Source organism: Scylla paramamosain, chromosome 6, assembly GCF_035594125.1.
Source record: "Scylla paramamosain isolate STU-SP2022 chromosome 6, ASM3559412v1, whole genome shotgun sequence".
NCBI lineage: Eukaryota > Metazoa > Arthropoda > Malacostraca > Decapoda > Portunidae > Scylla > Scylla paramamosain.
In genome coordinates, this window is record NC_087156.1 from 26,879,497 (window position 1) to 26,896,996 (window position 17,500).

A 17,500-nucleotide genomic window follows, 5' to 3' on the forward strand; every position below is an offset into this window, starting at 1 on the left:
GCGCCAGGTGGTCCAGACCAGCGTCGTCAGGGGCCAGGATGTGATCCGCACCAGCGTGGTCCAGCGCCAGCAGGTCATCCCCTTCACCTCCATCAACACCCGTTACGAAAATGCTTACGCCACCCGCGAGCAGGTCGTCACCCGCACCAACGTCGTCACTCAGACTCAAGTTATTACGCAGGTCGTTCCTCAAGAGGTGGTGAGGACCCAAGTGGTGCCCACCATTATCTATACCACCATCTACAGGACCCAGGTGCAGCCCTTCACCCAGGTGCAGACTGTGGTGCAGACCCAGTATGTCACCCCATACCCTGTCTACCAGACCAGGGAGGTGACGCGCACCTCTGTGGTGCAGGTGTCCGGCCCGGACCGCGTCATCACCCAGCAGGTGGTGCAGACTCAGCAACAGCATAGCATCGTCTACCAAACTGTCAACCGACCCCAGCAGGTCACCGTCACCACGACCGTCACAGGCACTTGTGGACAAACAGGATATAACTACGACCCTCCTGCCGTTCCCTTCAACATCAAGGGATAAAATAAACTTTAGTACCGGTGATTCTTTCATCTGATTGAAGCACAACACAATTGTGCTGTGATTAGGCTATTTAAAAGATCGATCTGTTTTTCATGGTGTATGATCTATTGACGTCACATAAACCAACCAATGCCACATGCTTTTATTTGATTTAATGGTTCCTTCGATGCAGATTGATCAGGTGAGTAGTTCGTAGTTTTCAAAGTTACTCATCAAGCCATTACTTTTCATCATGTGACTATCATATAATATGCAGCCACATTATTACAAAACACCTTTTCCATCTTTCAGGAACACAATGAAGGTCTTAATGTTGTTGCTGGTGCTACACGTGCTGATGGGCGTCACGCTGACAGCCTCTGTGGATCGGCAGCGCAGACATTTATTTGGCAACAAAGTAAGACTTTTTCCCTCCTTGGGATACCTTCCTCCTCACAAGTGTGAGCCCTCCACCGTCTACCAAACACAGACCCAGTACTCCACTCAAGTGGTTCCCTCCACCGTTTACAACACCAACGTGCAGTATATCACCCAGACGGACTATAAGACCCAACAGGTGCACACCACCATCTATTCTGAGGTCATTCGCACACAAGTCGTTCCCTCCATCGTGTACCAGACAGCGACGGTGACCCGCACGGAGGACAGGGTGCACACCGAGGTCGTCACGCTCCCTCCTCAGGTCAACTACGTCACACGCACACAAGAGGTTGTCCGCACCCAAGTCCAGTACCAGACCAGGTACACCACCCGCATCCAGCAGGTGCCCACCACCGTCACCAGGAACGTGGTGTCCACCCAGGTGGTTCCTCAGCAGGTTTACAGCACCGTCTACCAGACCCAGACAGTCACCAGGACACAGCAGCTCCCGGGACAGACCCGCACCGTCCAGAGCACCCAGTACAGCACTGTCTACTCCACCACGGTCATCCCTGCCCCAGATGTGGTGCGCTCCACCACCGTCTACAGGACCAACGTTGTCACTCGAACCGTCACCCAGCCGGGACAGACACGAGTCGTCACCAGCACCCAGGTGGTGCCTGTCACCACCACCATCGTCTCTGAGGTGGTGATCACTAACACACAGACCCGGTACGTCACCCGCACACAGGTGCAGCAGCAGACGACCACCGTCTACCGCACGCAGCAGGTGCCCCAGTACGTCACCAGGACAGTGACGGTGCCACAGCAGGTGGTCAGCACTCAAGTGTCTACACAGGTGGTGCCCACAACTATCTATACTCAGCAGACGATCCAAACCACTGTCTACCAGCCGGCCCAAACCCAGCACGTGACCGTCACTCGCACTGCTGTCAACACCCAGCAGGTGCCCGGCAGGACCCGCACCCAGTACGTCACCAGCACCGTTTACAACACTAACTATGTCACTTCCACTACCTATAGACCGGTGTACAACACCATCACTGCTACTCGTACACTCAAACCTTACTGTAAAACAGGTTACAACTACAATGCTCCGGCCAAGCCTTTTAATCCATATGGCCGCTGACCACAGCTGAGTCCTGCTTCTGAACCACTCTTGCGTGTGGAAAGCAGAGACACTTGTTGGCTCTGCTGGTGATTAATCTTCCTATAAATACTGTACGCTGATCGAATGCCTTTATCTGATAATACAAAGTCTTCTTAAGTATTGTTCTCTCATTAAGCATTCATCAATGGTGTCTTAACACTTATTCCTTCGTATTTTGGGAGTGTTAGTGGAGTCAGCCCTCAATTAGGCTTTATATGAAGAGTTGCTGCATTGGCGTATATATATATATATATATATATATATATATATATATATATATATATATATATATATATATATATATATATATATATATATATATATATATATATATATATATATATATATATATATATATATATATATATATATATATATATATATATATATATATATATATATATATATATATATATATATATATATATATATAGGTGATGGCGATGATGATGATCATGATACTGGTTTTGGTGGTGGTGGTAGTGATGGTGGTTTTGGTGATGATGACAATGACGATGATGATGATGATGATGATGATGGTGATGGTAATGATAATGATCATGATGATTATGATGATGATGGTGTTGATAATAATGATAAAGTTCCTGCTGCTGCTTTTTTTTTTTTTTTTTTTTTTTTTTTTATGTAGGAAGGATACTGGCCAAGGGCAACAAAAATCTAATAAAAAAAAATGCCCACTGAAATGCCAGTCCCTAAAAGGGTCAAAGCAGTGGTCAAAAATTGGTGGATAAGTGTCCTGAAACCTCCCTCTTGAAGGAATTCAAGTCATAGGAAGGTGGAAATACAGAAGCAGGCAAGGAGTTCCAGAGTTTACCAGAGAAAGGGATGAATGATTGAGAATACTGGTTAACTCTTGCGTTAGAGAGGTGGACAGAATAGGAGTGAGAGAAAGAAGAAAGTCTTGTGCAGCGAGGCCGCGGAAGGAGGGGAGGCATGCAGTTAGCAAGATCAGAAGAGCAGTTAGCATGAAAATAGCGGTAGAAGACAGCTAGAGATGCAACATTGCGGCGGTGAGAGAGAGGCTGAAGACAGTCAGTTAGAGGAGAGGAGTTGATGAGACGAAAAGCTTTTGATTCCACCCTGTCTAGAACAGCAGTATGAGTGGAACCCCCCCAGACATGTGAAGCATACTCCATACATGGACGGATAAGGCCCTTGTACAGAGTTAGCAGCTGGGGGGGTGAGAAAAACTGGCGGAGACGTCTCAGAACACCTAACTTCATAGAAGCTGTTTTAGCTAGAGATGAGATGTGAAGTTTCCAGTTCAGATTATAAGTAAAGGACAGACCGAGGATGTTCAGTGTAGAAGAGGGGGACAGTTGAGTGTCATTGAAGAAGAGGGGATAGTTGTCTGGAAGATTGTGTCAAGTTGATAGATGGAGGAATTGAGTTTTTGAGGCATTGAACAATACCAAGTTTGCTCTGCCCCAATCAGAAATTTTAGAAAGATCAGAAGTCAGGCGTTCTGTGGCTTCCCTGCGTGATATGTTTACCTCCTGAAGGGTTGGACGTCTATGAAAAGACGTGGAAAAGTGCAGGGTGGTATCATCAGCATAGGAGTGGATAGGACAAGAAGTTTGGTTTAGAAGATCATTAATGAATAATAAGAAGAGAGTGGGTGACAGGACAGAACCCTGAGGAACACCACTGTTAATAGATTTAGGAGAAGAACAGTGACCGTCTACCACAGCAGCAATAGAACGGTCAGAAAGGAAACTTGAGATGAAGTTACAGAGAGAAGGATAGAAACCGTAGGAGGGTAGTTTGGAAATCAAAGCTTTGTGCCAGACTCTATCAAAGGCTTTTGATATGTCCAAGGCAACAGCAAAAGTTTCACCAAAGTCTCTAAAAGAGGATGACCAAGACTCAGTAAGGAAAGCCAGAAGATCACCAGTAGAGCGGCCTTGACGGAACCCATACTGGCGATCAGATAGAAGGTTGTGAAGTGATAGATGTTTAAGAATCTTCCTGTTGAGGATAGATTCAAAAACTTTAGATAAGCAGGAAATTAAAGCAATAGGACGGTAGTTTGAAGGATTAGAGCGGTCACCCTTTTTAGGAACAGGTTGAATGTAGGCAAACTTCCAGCAAGAAGGAAAGGTAGATGTTGACAGACAGAGCTGAAAGAGTTTGACTAGGCAAGGTGCAAGCACGGAGGCACAGTTTCGGAGAACAATAGGAGGGACCCCATCAGGTCCATAAGCCTTCCGAGGGTTTAGGCCAGCGAGGGCATGGAAAACATCATTACGAAGAATTTTAATACGAGGCATGAAGTAGTCAGAGGGTGGAGGAGAGGGAGGAACAAGCCCAGAATCGTCCAAGGTAGAGTTTTTAGCAAAGGTTTGAGCAAAGAGTTCAGCTTTAGAAATAGATGTGATAGCAGTGGTGCCATCTGGTTGAAGTAGAGGAGGGAAAGAAGAAGAAGCAAAGTTATTGGAGATATTTTTGGCTAGATGCCAGAAATCACAAGGGGAGTTAGATCTTGAAAGGTTTTGACATTTTCTGTTAATGAAGGAGTTTTTGGCTAGTTGGAGAACAGACTTGGCATGGTTCCGGGCAGAAATATAAAGTGCATGAGATTCTGGTGAAGGAAGGCTTAAGTACCTTTTGTGGGCCACCTCTCTATCATGTATAGCACGAGAACAAGCTGTGTTAAACCAAGGTTTAGAAGGTTTAGGACGAGAAAAAGAGTGAGGAATGTACGCCTCCATGCCAGACACTATCACCTCTGTTATGCGCTCAGCACATAAAGACGGGTCTCTGACACGGAAGCAGTAGTCATTCCAAGGAAAATCAGCAAAATACCGCCTCAGGTCCCCCCAACTAGCAGAGGCAAAACGCCAGAGGCACCTTCGCTTAGGGGGATCCTGAGGAGGGATTGGAGTGATAGGACAAGATAAAGATATGAGATTGTGATCGGAGGAGCCCAACGGAGAAGAAAGGGTGACAGCATAAGCAGAAGGATTAGAGGTCAGGAAAAGGTCAAGAATGTTGGGCGTATCTCCAAGACGGTCAGGAATACGAGTAGGGTGTTGCACCAATTGCTCTAGGTCGTGGAGGATAGCAAAGTTGTAGGCTAGTTCACCAGGATGGTCAGTGAAGGGAGAGGAAAGCCAAAGCTGGTGGTGAACATTGAAGTCTCCAAGAATGGAGATCTCTGCAAAAGGGAAGAGGGTCAGAATGTGCTCCACTTTGGAAGTTAAGTAGTCAAAGAATTTCTTATAGTCAGAGGAGTTAGGAGAGAGGTATACAGCACAGATAAATTTAGTATGAGAATGACTCTGTAGTCGTAGCCAGATGGTGGAAAACTCGGAAGATTCAAGAGCGTGGGCACGAGAGCAGGTTAAGTCATTGCGCACATAAACGCAGCATCCAGCTTTGGATCGAAAATGAGGATAGAGAAAGTAGGAGGGAACAGAAAAGGGGCTACTGTCAGTTGCCTCAGACACCTGAGTTTCAGTGAGGAAAAGAAGATGAGGTTTAGAAGAGGAGAGGTGGTGTTCTACAGATTGAAAATTAGATCTTAGACCGCGAATGTTGCAGAAGTTAATGAAGAAAAAGTTGAGGGGGGTGTCAAGACACTTAGAGTCGTCGACGGAAAGGCAGTCCTACCTGGGGACATTTATGGTCCCCTCCCCAGATGGGGACTCCGAGGCTGGTGTAGGAGTCGCCATGATTTTAAAATTTTTTGAGTGAAGGGTGTGTGTGTTATTAGGTGCTTGTAGTTTTGTGTGGAGGAAGAGAGTTGTCTTTAGAGGGCAGGCTGTGACTACCCCCTTGTGTTGTGAGACACAAAGGGAAACGTTCAGTGAGGTCACAGCTGGGTTTAATGATAAGTTCACAGCACCCCCTGAACAGTGCTTTAGACCTCACTGGGAGTAATTATCGTTTCGGCAGGTGTCTACTGCCTCCTCCTGCTCCTGCTCCTGCTGATGATGATGGATAATGATGAAGCTGATGATGATGATGATGATAATGATGTTGAAACTAACGATGATGATGATGATGAAGTTGATAATGATAACGATGATAAAGCTGACAATGATGAAACTAATAATGATGATGATGATGATGAAGTGTAAGACGTGCAAGACGACAGCTTGGGCTTATGTTGAGGGAGAGTACCAGTCTTTGGAGCTTTGTTATTTTATACACAATATGTATAGATAGAACAGCGACATGCACAGAGACTAGAGAAAGCTCTCGACGTGGTGCCTGTCACCAGCACCATTTACTCTGAGGTGGTGCTCACCAACACACAGACCCAGTACGTCACTCGCACACAGGTGCAGCAGCAGGTGTCCACCGTCTACCGCACGCAACAGGTGCCCCAGTATGTCACCAGGACGGTGACGGTGCCCCAGCAGGTGGTGAGGACCCAAGTGTCAACACAGGTGGTGCCAACAACCATTTACTCTCAGCAAACGATCCAAACCACCGTCTACCAACCGGCCCAGACCCAGTACGTGACGAATACACGCACATACTACAGCACTCAATACCTTCCAGGCAGGACCCGCACCCAGTACGTCACTAACACCGTTTACAATACCAACTACGTTACCTCCACAGTCTACAACAAAGTGTACAACACCATCACCGCCACCTCCACCGTCAAACCTAATTGTAATACTGGCTACAACTACAACGCTCCAAGCAGGCCATTCAATCCCTATAATGGTTAAATAGTTGACAAAAATTACTAGCTTTAATCAGGGATCGTAGAGACCAGCGGAAGTGCTCCAGCCTTTTGCACACGTGTGAATAACTGTCTATTATACTTTACATATATAAGATGTGCATAAAAGCTGGTTATTACAAGCGACTTTATTTCTGAAACTATTTGCCATGAAATTAAAGTATGTGTTACAGTTACATATATCTTTCTTAATCCCCCTAAATAATAGCAAGTACAACAAATGCAAAAGAAATAGTAAGCAAGATTAAGGAACGATTATGCTGCACGATCATTTTTCTCAACGGTCATCTGTCTCGTCCACTGCTATATCTAGTATGCTGTATGAATGTCTTCTGTCATTTTTATCATGAGACACAAAGCTAATGTGAAGTCCATCTGAACACAGTTTAGTCTCGGAGAGTTTGCAATAAACATACAAACTAAATAGCTGTTCATCCCACAGAGTTACCAGTTCTAGTTCTTAATTAAAAGTAGGTAAAGCCATGCAACGCCAAGCCGCACCAGATTTGCCAGACTGACTGTCATGAGGGGCTACCAGACATTGCCACCACACCATACTAAAGAAATTCATCACACAGTCCCGAACTTTTTAATAAAGTGGGACGAAGGGGATAAATTAAGAAAATTAACACATGTACGGTGAGTTTTCTAACACAATCATACTAGATGGAAGACGCTCAAAAAGCAAATGTCTCCGCCAATGCCACACAATATAAACCATGGTAACTATGTTCCGCAGACTCGAATGAAACACGACAGTCCGTAGACTTCGGTGAAATCTGGCTAACATTATCCGCGGACTTATCTAAAACAAGGCAAACATTACCCACAGAGCTTCAATGACAAGGCAGAGGTCCATGGGCACCTGTAAAATTCTAGACCCCCTTATATGTCTGGATCCGCCACAAAACGTAATAGATTCTTAGAAATCCATATATACTGACTGTCTTCAGCCTCTCTCTCACCGCTGCAATGTTGCATATCTAGCTGTCTTCTACCGCTATTTTCATGCTAACTGCTCTTCTGATCTTGCTAACTGCATGCCTCCTCTCCTCCCGCGGGCTCGCTGCACAAGACTTTCTTCTTTCTCTCACCCCTATTCTGTCCATCTCTCTAACGCAAGAATTAATCAGTATTCTCAATCATTCATCCCTTTCTCTGGTAAACTCTGGAACTCCCTGCCTGCTTCTATATTTCCACATTCCTATGACGAATTCCTTCAAGAGAGAGGTTTAAAGACACTTATTCATCAATTTTTGACCACTGCTTTGACCCTTTTATGGGACTGGCATTTCAGTGGGCATTTTTTTTATTAGATTTTTGTTGCCCTTGGCCGGTGTCCTTCCTACATAAAGAAAAAAAAATCTTTTCATCTCTTTGCAGACTGACAGAGAGACAAACATTGGTAAATACACAACTCATCACAAAAAAAAAAAAAACGGTAATTTTACGAAACCCTCCATAACCATGAAGTCACCAAGAAAGAACCATGTCATATGTGCATTTTTTATTACGATTTTTCTCAATACAAGATTTACAAGATGACGATATCGTAGTCTCTACATTTCTTTTTTCTAACATTTCAACGCTAATTATAATTTCCTAGAATTACGCAATCAAATCAAAACGAAAAATCAGTGTTTATCACTACTGCTGATGACAAATATTAATGTGCTTTCAAAATCTGGGAATAATGTTTTATTGAATATAAGTTATATCTACACATGTTAGCTTTTAGTATATTCTTTCTTCGCTTACTTTTTTTTCATTTAAATTATTTAGGAAACTTTTCAGTAAAGCAAAACATGTTTTCAATTTCATCATATTTACCTTGTCTGTGATAAAGATTCAGCTCCCAATGGCAATAAGAGTTATGGATGTATTCGAATCTAAAACCTTTTTCGTGTCTGCAAAAGTGATCAGTTACATCATCACATATCTTTTGTCTTTTGCACGGTTCAGTGCATTTATAAAATAACATTCGATCTTGAGTCTCTCCAGCCCCACGTATGCTAACCTAGATGTCTTCATCTACAGTTGCAAAACATTGTTGTTGTAGCTCATCACTACATGTCAACCACACAACACAAACATCAACCAAAATGTAATCTCGTTTTCAATTATTGCATCTTTAGTACGAAAACAATTTTCTATAAAGAGTACTTCATAGATCTATACTGAATTTTTTTTTTTTTTTTCAAATAGTGAAATATTCATCTAAACGTTATCTATGAGAGGGAGAGGCCAGATAACAAATTGTTGACAAAAAATTGAAGACACGAACAATAGGGATGTTACAAAGTCCAGTGAATTTCATGTCTACAAATGAGGTACAATACTTGGGCAAATGAAATGCGTTATATTAACAATTACGCAAAGCCCAAGAAGAAATGGATACGTAATGCGGAAGTTACAAGCTACTTTTTTTTTTTTTGTATGAGGCATATTGTAGAACATAGCATCACTTCGTGGCGACTGTGCATGGCTCGTTACAAATCAAACCACAGAGACAACACTATTTCATCACTACGCCACATTACCATAAATAATTCAGCGAGTAGCTATGTTTACAATCTACACTCATCATCTTAAAGCAGCGTAGTTTCTAAGACGACTACCTTTTGTAGGGAGCAATGGTTGACCAGTGCTGCGTAACCGAAATCTGTTCATTTGATGCGGTGACAGTCCTTGGTAACGAGTGTCATCCGTCGCTTGTAGCAGACCGGAGTGACAAGACTAGACGAAGCATGGAAAACTATGGTGTCGGCTGAGAGACGCAGAAAGGGCAGGGGAGCAGGAGCGGGACCAACACTACAGTCGAGAAATACAATGTAAAGCCAAACAGCGATTAGTGATATCGGCGGTGAAGCAATTAAGCGAAATAAAAAATAATTACCTTTCTTCTCTTCTTCTTTCCCCTTCCCACGTACTATTTCAGCCACCACCCTCAACGTTCCAGGCCACACGATTACACAAATGTTACAAAACTTAAAACAGCAACGAAGGAAGAGAATGGAGAGAAAATGGGGCCAATGCATTCACCAAAAACATGGTAAGCATTAGGAAACTGGTCTCTAGAATAAAAAAAGAAAAGGTATGATTGAGATGAATGGTTTGACGAAAAAATTACAAGTTGCAGAAATGTGAAACATGAAACACTAGAATAAAAAGAGCGCGACGAAGGTTAAGAATTTAAGCAAACACCGCTGACCCTCCTCCGGCAGTCGCGGTCATCTGAGTGAACCAGATACTTGTGCAAGGAGCGGAAAGGAGGAATACACTAAACACGTAACTCAATCATGTTGGTGAGAAAAATATTGATCTGGAATAAGTAAATGCTGGCAAGGAGAGAGAGAGAGAGAGAGAGAGAGAGAGAGAGAGAGAGAGAGAGAGAGAGAGAGAGAGAGAGAGAGAGAGAGAGAGAGAGAGAGAGAGAGAGAGAGATTCTTTGGAAAATGTTAATAAACGCTTAAAAAATGGATAAGGTTCCAATATTAGGATTTGGAAGAGATTGGTAAAATAATGATTTTGGAAGTGAATGATAGTATACGAATAAAGAGAAATACAATGATCATACAAATGCAAAAATAAAAGATAGATAAATATCTAACATTTTAGTACCTAGGTACATCATATAACGATATAAAACGAGGTTAAAAAGAAAAACACAAATTTATCAAAAAAAAAATAGCATAAAGAGAATCTAAACATTTTCCCTTTCATCCCATACTCTCTTCAATCGACGCCGTTTTCTATTGCGGATATTGGAAGGTTGAGGGGGAAAACTCACTTGTTGACATCCTGACGTTAGCAATACTGTCCCGAGCGACTATCGCAAACACACTGCAATTTAAACAGCAGCAATGCATCATCAAGAGGCCACTTTGCCATCTGTGCAACTGCTAGCAAGACCTTGAATACTCCACATCTTCAGCAGTTTTCTACCATCAATATTACAATTGAATGCAAGGAACGTGGGAAGGCCGATGAAAGTGAATGTGGAGGAAAGAGGAACGAGTGAGGAACGAGTAAGTCTGTGGTCAGCCAGCGAGTGAGTCAACCCGAATGCATGATTGATGTGAGTTAAGATTACTCTGTGTGTGTGTGTGTGTGTGTGTGTGTGTGTGTGTGTGTGTGTGTGTGTGTGTGTGTGTGTGTGTGTGTGTGTGTGTGTGTGTGTGTCACATGAAAACACGGAGACCCATTGCAAGCTTACAACTTCAAATCAATGACGGACACCAATTCTCAGGAAATGAACTCCGTACACACCGTGACAAAATCAACACACGCGCAAACACACACACACACACCACACACACACACACACACACACACACACACACACACCAGAAAGAAATCATGTCTATCCATACATACAAGAGAGAGAGAGAGAGAGAGAGAGAGAGAGAGAGAGAGAGAGAGAGAGAGAGAGAGAGAGAGAGAGAGAGAGAGAGAGAGAAAGAAAGGTAGGTGTGAAGTATGGATATATTATTTTGCTTCGTCTTAGTCACGTATGAGCGCTGTTACGTCACTGTTACGTACAATCGGCTCCTTGCTTTACGCCCCCTTCTTCACTGAGGAGTTATTTCATCGCTTTCTAATTTTTTTCATCCAGGGCAGAGTCAGCGTCTTCATTCACTCACTTTAAATGTATTTTGTTGTACCCTTTGTGACAGTTTACAGTCAACATTGTGAATAGCCTTCGTTGTTCTTACTATGCTTATGAAGTAAGATTTTGTAGTGGTGGTGGTGGGGATGACTAATGTTGCTATTACTACTACTACTACTACTACTACTACTACTATTACTGCTACTACTACTACCACTGCTACTACTACTACTAATAATAATAATAATGATAATATACTACTACTACTACTACTACTACCACCACTACCACTACTATTATTTCTACAACTGCTACTACTATTATTTCTGCTACTACTACTACTATTACTACTATTTCTACTGTCACTACTACTACTACTACTACTTCTACTTCTTCCAATACTACTACTACTACTACTACTACTACCAATGCTATTACTACTACTACCACTACTATCATTTGTACTACTACTACTACTACTACTACTACTACTATTTCTACTACTATTGCTTCTACTATTATTTCTACTACTACTACTGCTGCTACTACTACTGTTGTTATTATTTCTACTACTACTACTATTATTATTTCTACTACTACTACTATTATTTTTATTACTAACTACTACTACTATTTTTACTACTACTAGTATTTTTTACTACTACTACTAATATTTTATTACTACGAATATTTTTTACTACTACTACTACTACTACTATTTCTACTACTACTACTACTACTACTACTACTACTACTACTATTTTTACTCCTATTACTACTACAATTATTTCTACTACCACTACTACTACTATTATTTCTACTACTGCTACTACTATTACTATTTCTGCTACTACTACTACTACTATTATTATTATTTTTGCTACTACTACTGCTACTACTACTACTACTACTACCTCTACTACTATTATTTCTACTGTAATTACTACTGCTACTATTATTTCTACTACTACTACTTCTACTTCTACTATTGCTGCTTCTGCTGCTGCTGCTGCTGATGATGATGGTGATGATAATACGAATGCTACATCTACAACTCCTATGTACCTTTTAAAGAACATTAATTCAAAAAGACATTCCAGTACACAAGATGTTCCCGTATGTTTTCTTTTCCTGCTCAAGACACCATCCGTCACACTCCACACTGGTCTCGGCGCAGCAGCCTCCGCGCCTCGCCCCGCCGCATGACCACCCTCCCTCATGGCTGCAGACCTACACACTACCGTTATTTCACTCCACCGATCCGCTGCCGCCGCCACCTTGCTCCACAGGCCCACGCTGTCTCGCTCTGCTGCTCCTGCTTCCTAATGATGGGCAGGGGACGAAAAGGATGAGAAGGCCATTGTGAAGGTAATGAGAGGAAGGACTCATTGTTGGTTAATGGTATATAATGGTAATGGTTGGTGGTGGTGGTGGTGGTGGTGGTGGTGGTACTTCTGCCACTGGTATTATGTATTGCAGCTAACTGTTGCTAATGTTGTTCCTGCATGGTGCTTCAGGGTGCATGACAGACAGAACACCAATAAATCCCATCACCGTCACGAGAATCACCATCATTAGCCTGTATGAGTCCACTGCAGAACAAAGGTCTTCCCAGCCTTCTCCATCACTCGGCTGCCCGTCTATTCCATGCCGTAACAGACAAAAAAAAAAAAATAAATAAATAAATAAAAATTCTTAGTTACACGCTCGCCCTTACGGTTTACTAATACATTGATTTACATATTTTTTTTATGATTCCTAGATTGACACTTTTTTTTTTTTTTCCTATTCTAGAGTGAGCTCCTTCTAGCGCTACAGCAGGTGAAGGAATCTCAGGTGTTGTTTGTAGGTCCTTAATCCGTAAAGCAGCACAGGAGAGGAGAAATACAAGGGTGGTATAATCCTGCGTCTAACTGGAATATAGGTCTCGCTGCTACTGCTGAAGTCGGCGGCGTGTCCTGAGGGGAACACGGCTGAGTTGCCACATACTAATAAGTACCCTACTCTAGCTAACATTAGTAGGTATACCCGTACATAATATCAAACATATACACCTCCCTCCCTCCTCCACGCTCGTAGTCTCATTCTCGAGCGGACGGTCTGCCTTGAAGCCTCTTGGAGCGACGCAACTCTGCAGGTGGTCCATCTCTAGGAGCTTCACACTGAGGAGGATCGTCGGTATTGCGGACTGGGCGCAAGAAGCGGCGGTTGCGCCAGTACACACGACCACTGGGGACACGCACTTCGTAGGTCCTGGCTTTGCCAACGCTCATGACAACGCCGACCTTGTCCCAGCGGTGGGTCTTCGGGTCCTGTAGCCTGACTTGCTGTCCGACCTGCAGCTTGGGAAGTTCGCGTGCCTGGTTGTCATACTGGACTGCAACATTTTCAGTATGGGTAGCCGCACGACGATCGCAATCCTCAGCTTTGGACTGCCACTCCATGGAGAAAGAGTCGGGGTGGGCAGGAACGCAGGACCGGAGAGGGTGGCCGTAAAGCACCTGAGCTGGGGAACGGCCGGTGAAGTTAGGAGTGTTCCGAAGTTCCAGCAAACCTCGGTCGAACTCCTCGCAATCTATGTCACCTGAGGGAGCCACCTTGAGGATGAGGTGCTTGATGGATTTCACAGCGGCCTCAGCATGACCATTAGCTTGCGGGTAGTGAGGTGATGTGACGATATGTCGCACACCCCATCGCTCTGCGAAGCTCCGGAATTCCTGGCTGGTGAACTGGGGGCCTCCATCCGTTCGCAGGCGAAGGGGAACACCAATCTCACGGAAGTAGCGACAAAACATCCGGACGGTGTTGGACGATGTTGTATCACCTTTGCAAGGGACGACCACAGGCCAGCCAAAGAGTCTGTCGACGATAACCAGGAATGACTTCCCAGCGACAGAGAAGAAATCTGCTGACACAGACTCGAAGGGCCTTGTTGGATGGTCATCGTTGAGTAGGGGTTCCTTCTGCTGGCTAGGTTGGAGAGTCTGGCAAGGCTCACAAGCTTGGATCATGTTCGCAATGTCCGAGTTGATATCTGGCCAGAAGACAGTTTGACCTGCCCGACGTTTTGTCGCCTCAACACCCCGATGGCTATCATGAAGACGGGCTAGGATGCGGCGACGCAGGACAGCAGGAACCACAATTCTCATACCGTAGAGAACTAGGTCACCATCAGCATAAAGATTGTCCCGAATCATCCAGTAAGGGAGCAAGGACCTGTGAATGGCATAACGGTCCAAGGGGAATCCGGAGGTCACGCAGTTGAGTAACCGGACGTATTCTGGGTCGGCCTTTGCTGCGTCACGCAACTCTTCCAGGATCCTGTCGTCATCCACCTTGGTCCCTGTCACAGCCCGCATGGTTGCTACGGTATGGAGGGATGCAGTGGACTCAGCACAGAGTGTGTAGTCTTCCGGTAGTGGGTGGCTTACTGGAGCGCGGGATAAGGCGTCGGGAATGCGGAGATCCTTTCCGGCACGCCACACTGCCGTGAAGATGTATGGAGATGTCTTCTCTTTGAGAAGCTGGAGGCGTGGATTTTCCACTGCGTCCAAAGTATAGCTGTTTAAGATGGGCACCAGGGGCCGATGATCAGTCACCAACGTAAAGTTCTGCAGTCCCACCAAGTAAAATTTGCACTTGAACATCGCCCAGACAGCAGCGAGCAATTCCAGCTCGATGGTGGCGTACCTGCTTTCTGCCTCTGTCAAGAAACGGGAACCGCACTGTACGAGGCGTAGCTGTCCACCGCCATGGTCTTGCAGTAATGCAAACCCGATTCCGTTGAGCCGAGAGGCATCCGTCTGGAGGATAGTTGGCCGGGCTGGATCAAGTGAGGTGAGGACTGGAGGTTGTGAGAGTGCTGCCTTGACTTGTCGAAAGGCCGCATCATGATCCGGTGTCCACAGGAACTGTCTCTTCAGGCTCATCAGGGGTCGGAGGGGTTGAGCGGCCGCAGAGATCTCAGGGGAAAACTCAGCTAACCGGTTGACAAGCCCCTTAAAGGATCTGAGATCTGTCAGATTTGCTGGAGTTGGGAAATCCCTGATAGCAGCCACTTTACCTGGGTCAGCAGCAATGCCAGCCATTGATAGTGTGAATCCGCAGAAATCTACCTGGGGTGCTGCGACTACAAATTTTTCCCTGTTGAGAGTGATGCCAAATTCGCGACATCTGGTGAGAACTTGGTGGATGCGGCTCAGGTGAGTGGTGTAGTCGGCGTCATACAGTAAGATGTCGTCAACCACTTTCACACAATTCTTGATGCCTTGTAGAGCTGCATCACCTCGCAAGCAATAGGCATCACCTGTCGCTGCGAATCCCATCGGTCCCCTGCAGTACTGGAACCTACCATGTGGTGTTATGAAGGTGGTAAGGTGTCTGTCTTCCTCAGCAAGCTCGATCTGCTAGTAACCGCAGAGAGCATCTATCGTCGAGAAGTAACGGGCTGTGGCATCCACGCTACGAACAGCGGCAAAGGGTGTAGGCGATGGATGAGCTGGTCGGGCGATTTGTGAGTTGAGTTTGGACAGATCTGTCGTGATCCTTACACCTCCCTTAGGTTTAGCCACGGCGACCAGTGGGTGACACCACTCGGAGGGTTCATCACCTGCAGGTCGAATGATCCCTTGAGATACCATGGATTCGAGCTCTTCTTGAACTTGACCTCTGAAAGCCAGGGGGATCTGCCGGGCAGTATGGATGGCAAAAGGCACTGCACCATCCTTGAGATGGATTCTCATAGGTGAACCCACCATAGGTTTGAGTGGTGTGGACTCTAAGGCTGCCTTGTCCACAAGAACGTCCTGGAACTCCTTCAAAAAGTACGCCTTAGCTTCTGAAGATGGTGTGTTGCTAGAGACCGGGAGCTCCACGCACTTCTTGGCATGCTTTACTTCCAAGATTGGCTTGGGGAAGTCCTTGGAGATGATGGCCAACGCTTGACAGTGGCCGTGGGAGAGAAGTGGAGTCTGGATATCCTTGTGTACCCGGATTTCAGCTAAACACGACTTCTCGCCTAGAGTTAGAGTGGCCGTGAGCATTCCGAGGGCGGGAGCCATTTCAGAACCGTTAGCTGTGAGTGTAGTGGTGTCTGGGGGGGGGTCTGTAGCTGGCTCGAAGGAATCTGAAGACTCCTCAGGTGTTGTGGGCCGATCATAGTGATATCAGCGCCGGTGTCAGGCATCATCCGCAAGTGCGACGACTTACCACCATGGGTGACGAGAACACTGACGTGTTGAGGTACTGCCGGGCTGGGAGATATCACGCGACGGCAGGAGAGCTGCTTGGATTTTTGTTGCGAAGGGGTGGGAGCACCATCAGTACTACCCCGCTTGTGGTTCTGACGGGATACCTTCTTGCAACAACTATCAAAGTGGCCAATACGGGAGCAGAGACGGCACTGAGCTTTGCTGGCGGGGCACTTGACAGTGGATGCGAAGTGGCCTTGGCGACCACAGTTACGACAGGTGACCTGGGCTGCAGGGCAGGCCCCTGTCTCATGGTACCTTGCACAGCACTGGCACAGTTCTGCTGTCTTCGCTGTCGACTGTTGCGGAGGTTGCTTATCGAGATTCTTCTGTTTCTTACTCTTCTGGTGCTGGGTTAAGGCTCTCACCTGTGTAGGCTGGGCACGGATGTCAGACGTGGCGCATCTGGCTGCCTCGTAGGAGCGGCAGGCCGTGACCATCTCCTGTAGGGAGCACTTGTCATCCAAGGATATGAGTCGCTGGATTAACTCATCATCCCGGACACCCATAAGAATCACCGATTTAAGCTGAGTCTCCTCGCATACCGATGACTTACCAGGACAGATGTCGATCTCCTCGGCGCGGCGTCGCAACCTTACGTAAAAGTCGGCGAATGTTTCACCTTCCATCTGTCTGCAGCTGAAGAGCTCTCTTCTGCGTAATGCCTCGTTCCGCAAACCCTTGATGTGTAGCTCCAGAGCGTCCACCACCTCATTGACAGTCTTATCTGTGGTGGGAGGAATTTGTAAGGTGTGCTCTAAGACACGTTGAGTCTCAAGGGTGAGACACATACGCAGCTGGATGAGCTGCTTCTCCTGTGTTAAGCTGGACAGATCCACCATTGTTGCATAGT

General features: G+C 45.4%; 3 protein-coding genes across 3 annotated transcripts in view; all 3 read left to right on the forward strand.

The window, feature by feature from the left end:
- LOC135101536 (uncharacterized) overlaps positions 1 to 673 on the forward strand; it is a gene marked incomplete at its 5' end in the record, with an annotated part of 4,832 nt that extends 4,159 nt beyond the window's left edge. The window contains one exon of the mRNA XM_064005626.1: positions 1 to 673. This exon is cut by the window's left edge and continues 416 nt beyond it. Coding sequence (XP_063861696.1) covers positions 1 to 538 — 538 coding nt within the window.
- LOC135101535 (uncharacterized) overlaps positions 1 to 2,189 on the forward strand; it is a 3,629-nt gene extending 1,440 nt beyond the window's left edge. Inside the window, exon 2 of the mRNA XM_064005625.1 lies at positions 830 to 2,189. Within this exon, the coding sequence (XP_063861695.1) occupies positions 837 to 2,048 (1,212 nt within the window). The 5' untranslated portion in view covers positions 830 to 836 and the 3' untranslated portion in view covers positions 2,049 to 2,189. The remainder of the gene's footprint in view (positions 1 to 829) is intronic.
- A 95-nt stretch (positions 2,190 to 2,284) lies between these two features.
- LOC135101059 (uncharacterized) lies at positions 2,285 to 6,965 on the forward strand. Its single transcript, XM_064004632.1, has 2 exons — positions 2,285 to 2,305; positions 6,257 to 6,965. Exons 1-2 carry the CDS (start codon positions 2,285 to 2,287, stop codon positions 6,773 to 6,775), a joined length of 540 nt encoding a protein of 179 aa, XP_063860702.1. The 3' UTR covers positions 6,776 to 6,965.
- The last annotated feature ends 10,535 nt before the right edge of the window (positions 6,966 to 17,500 follow it).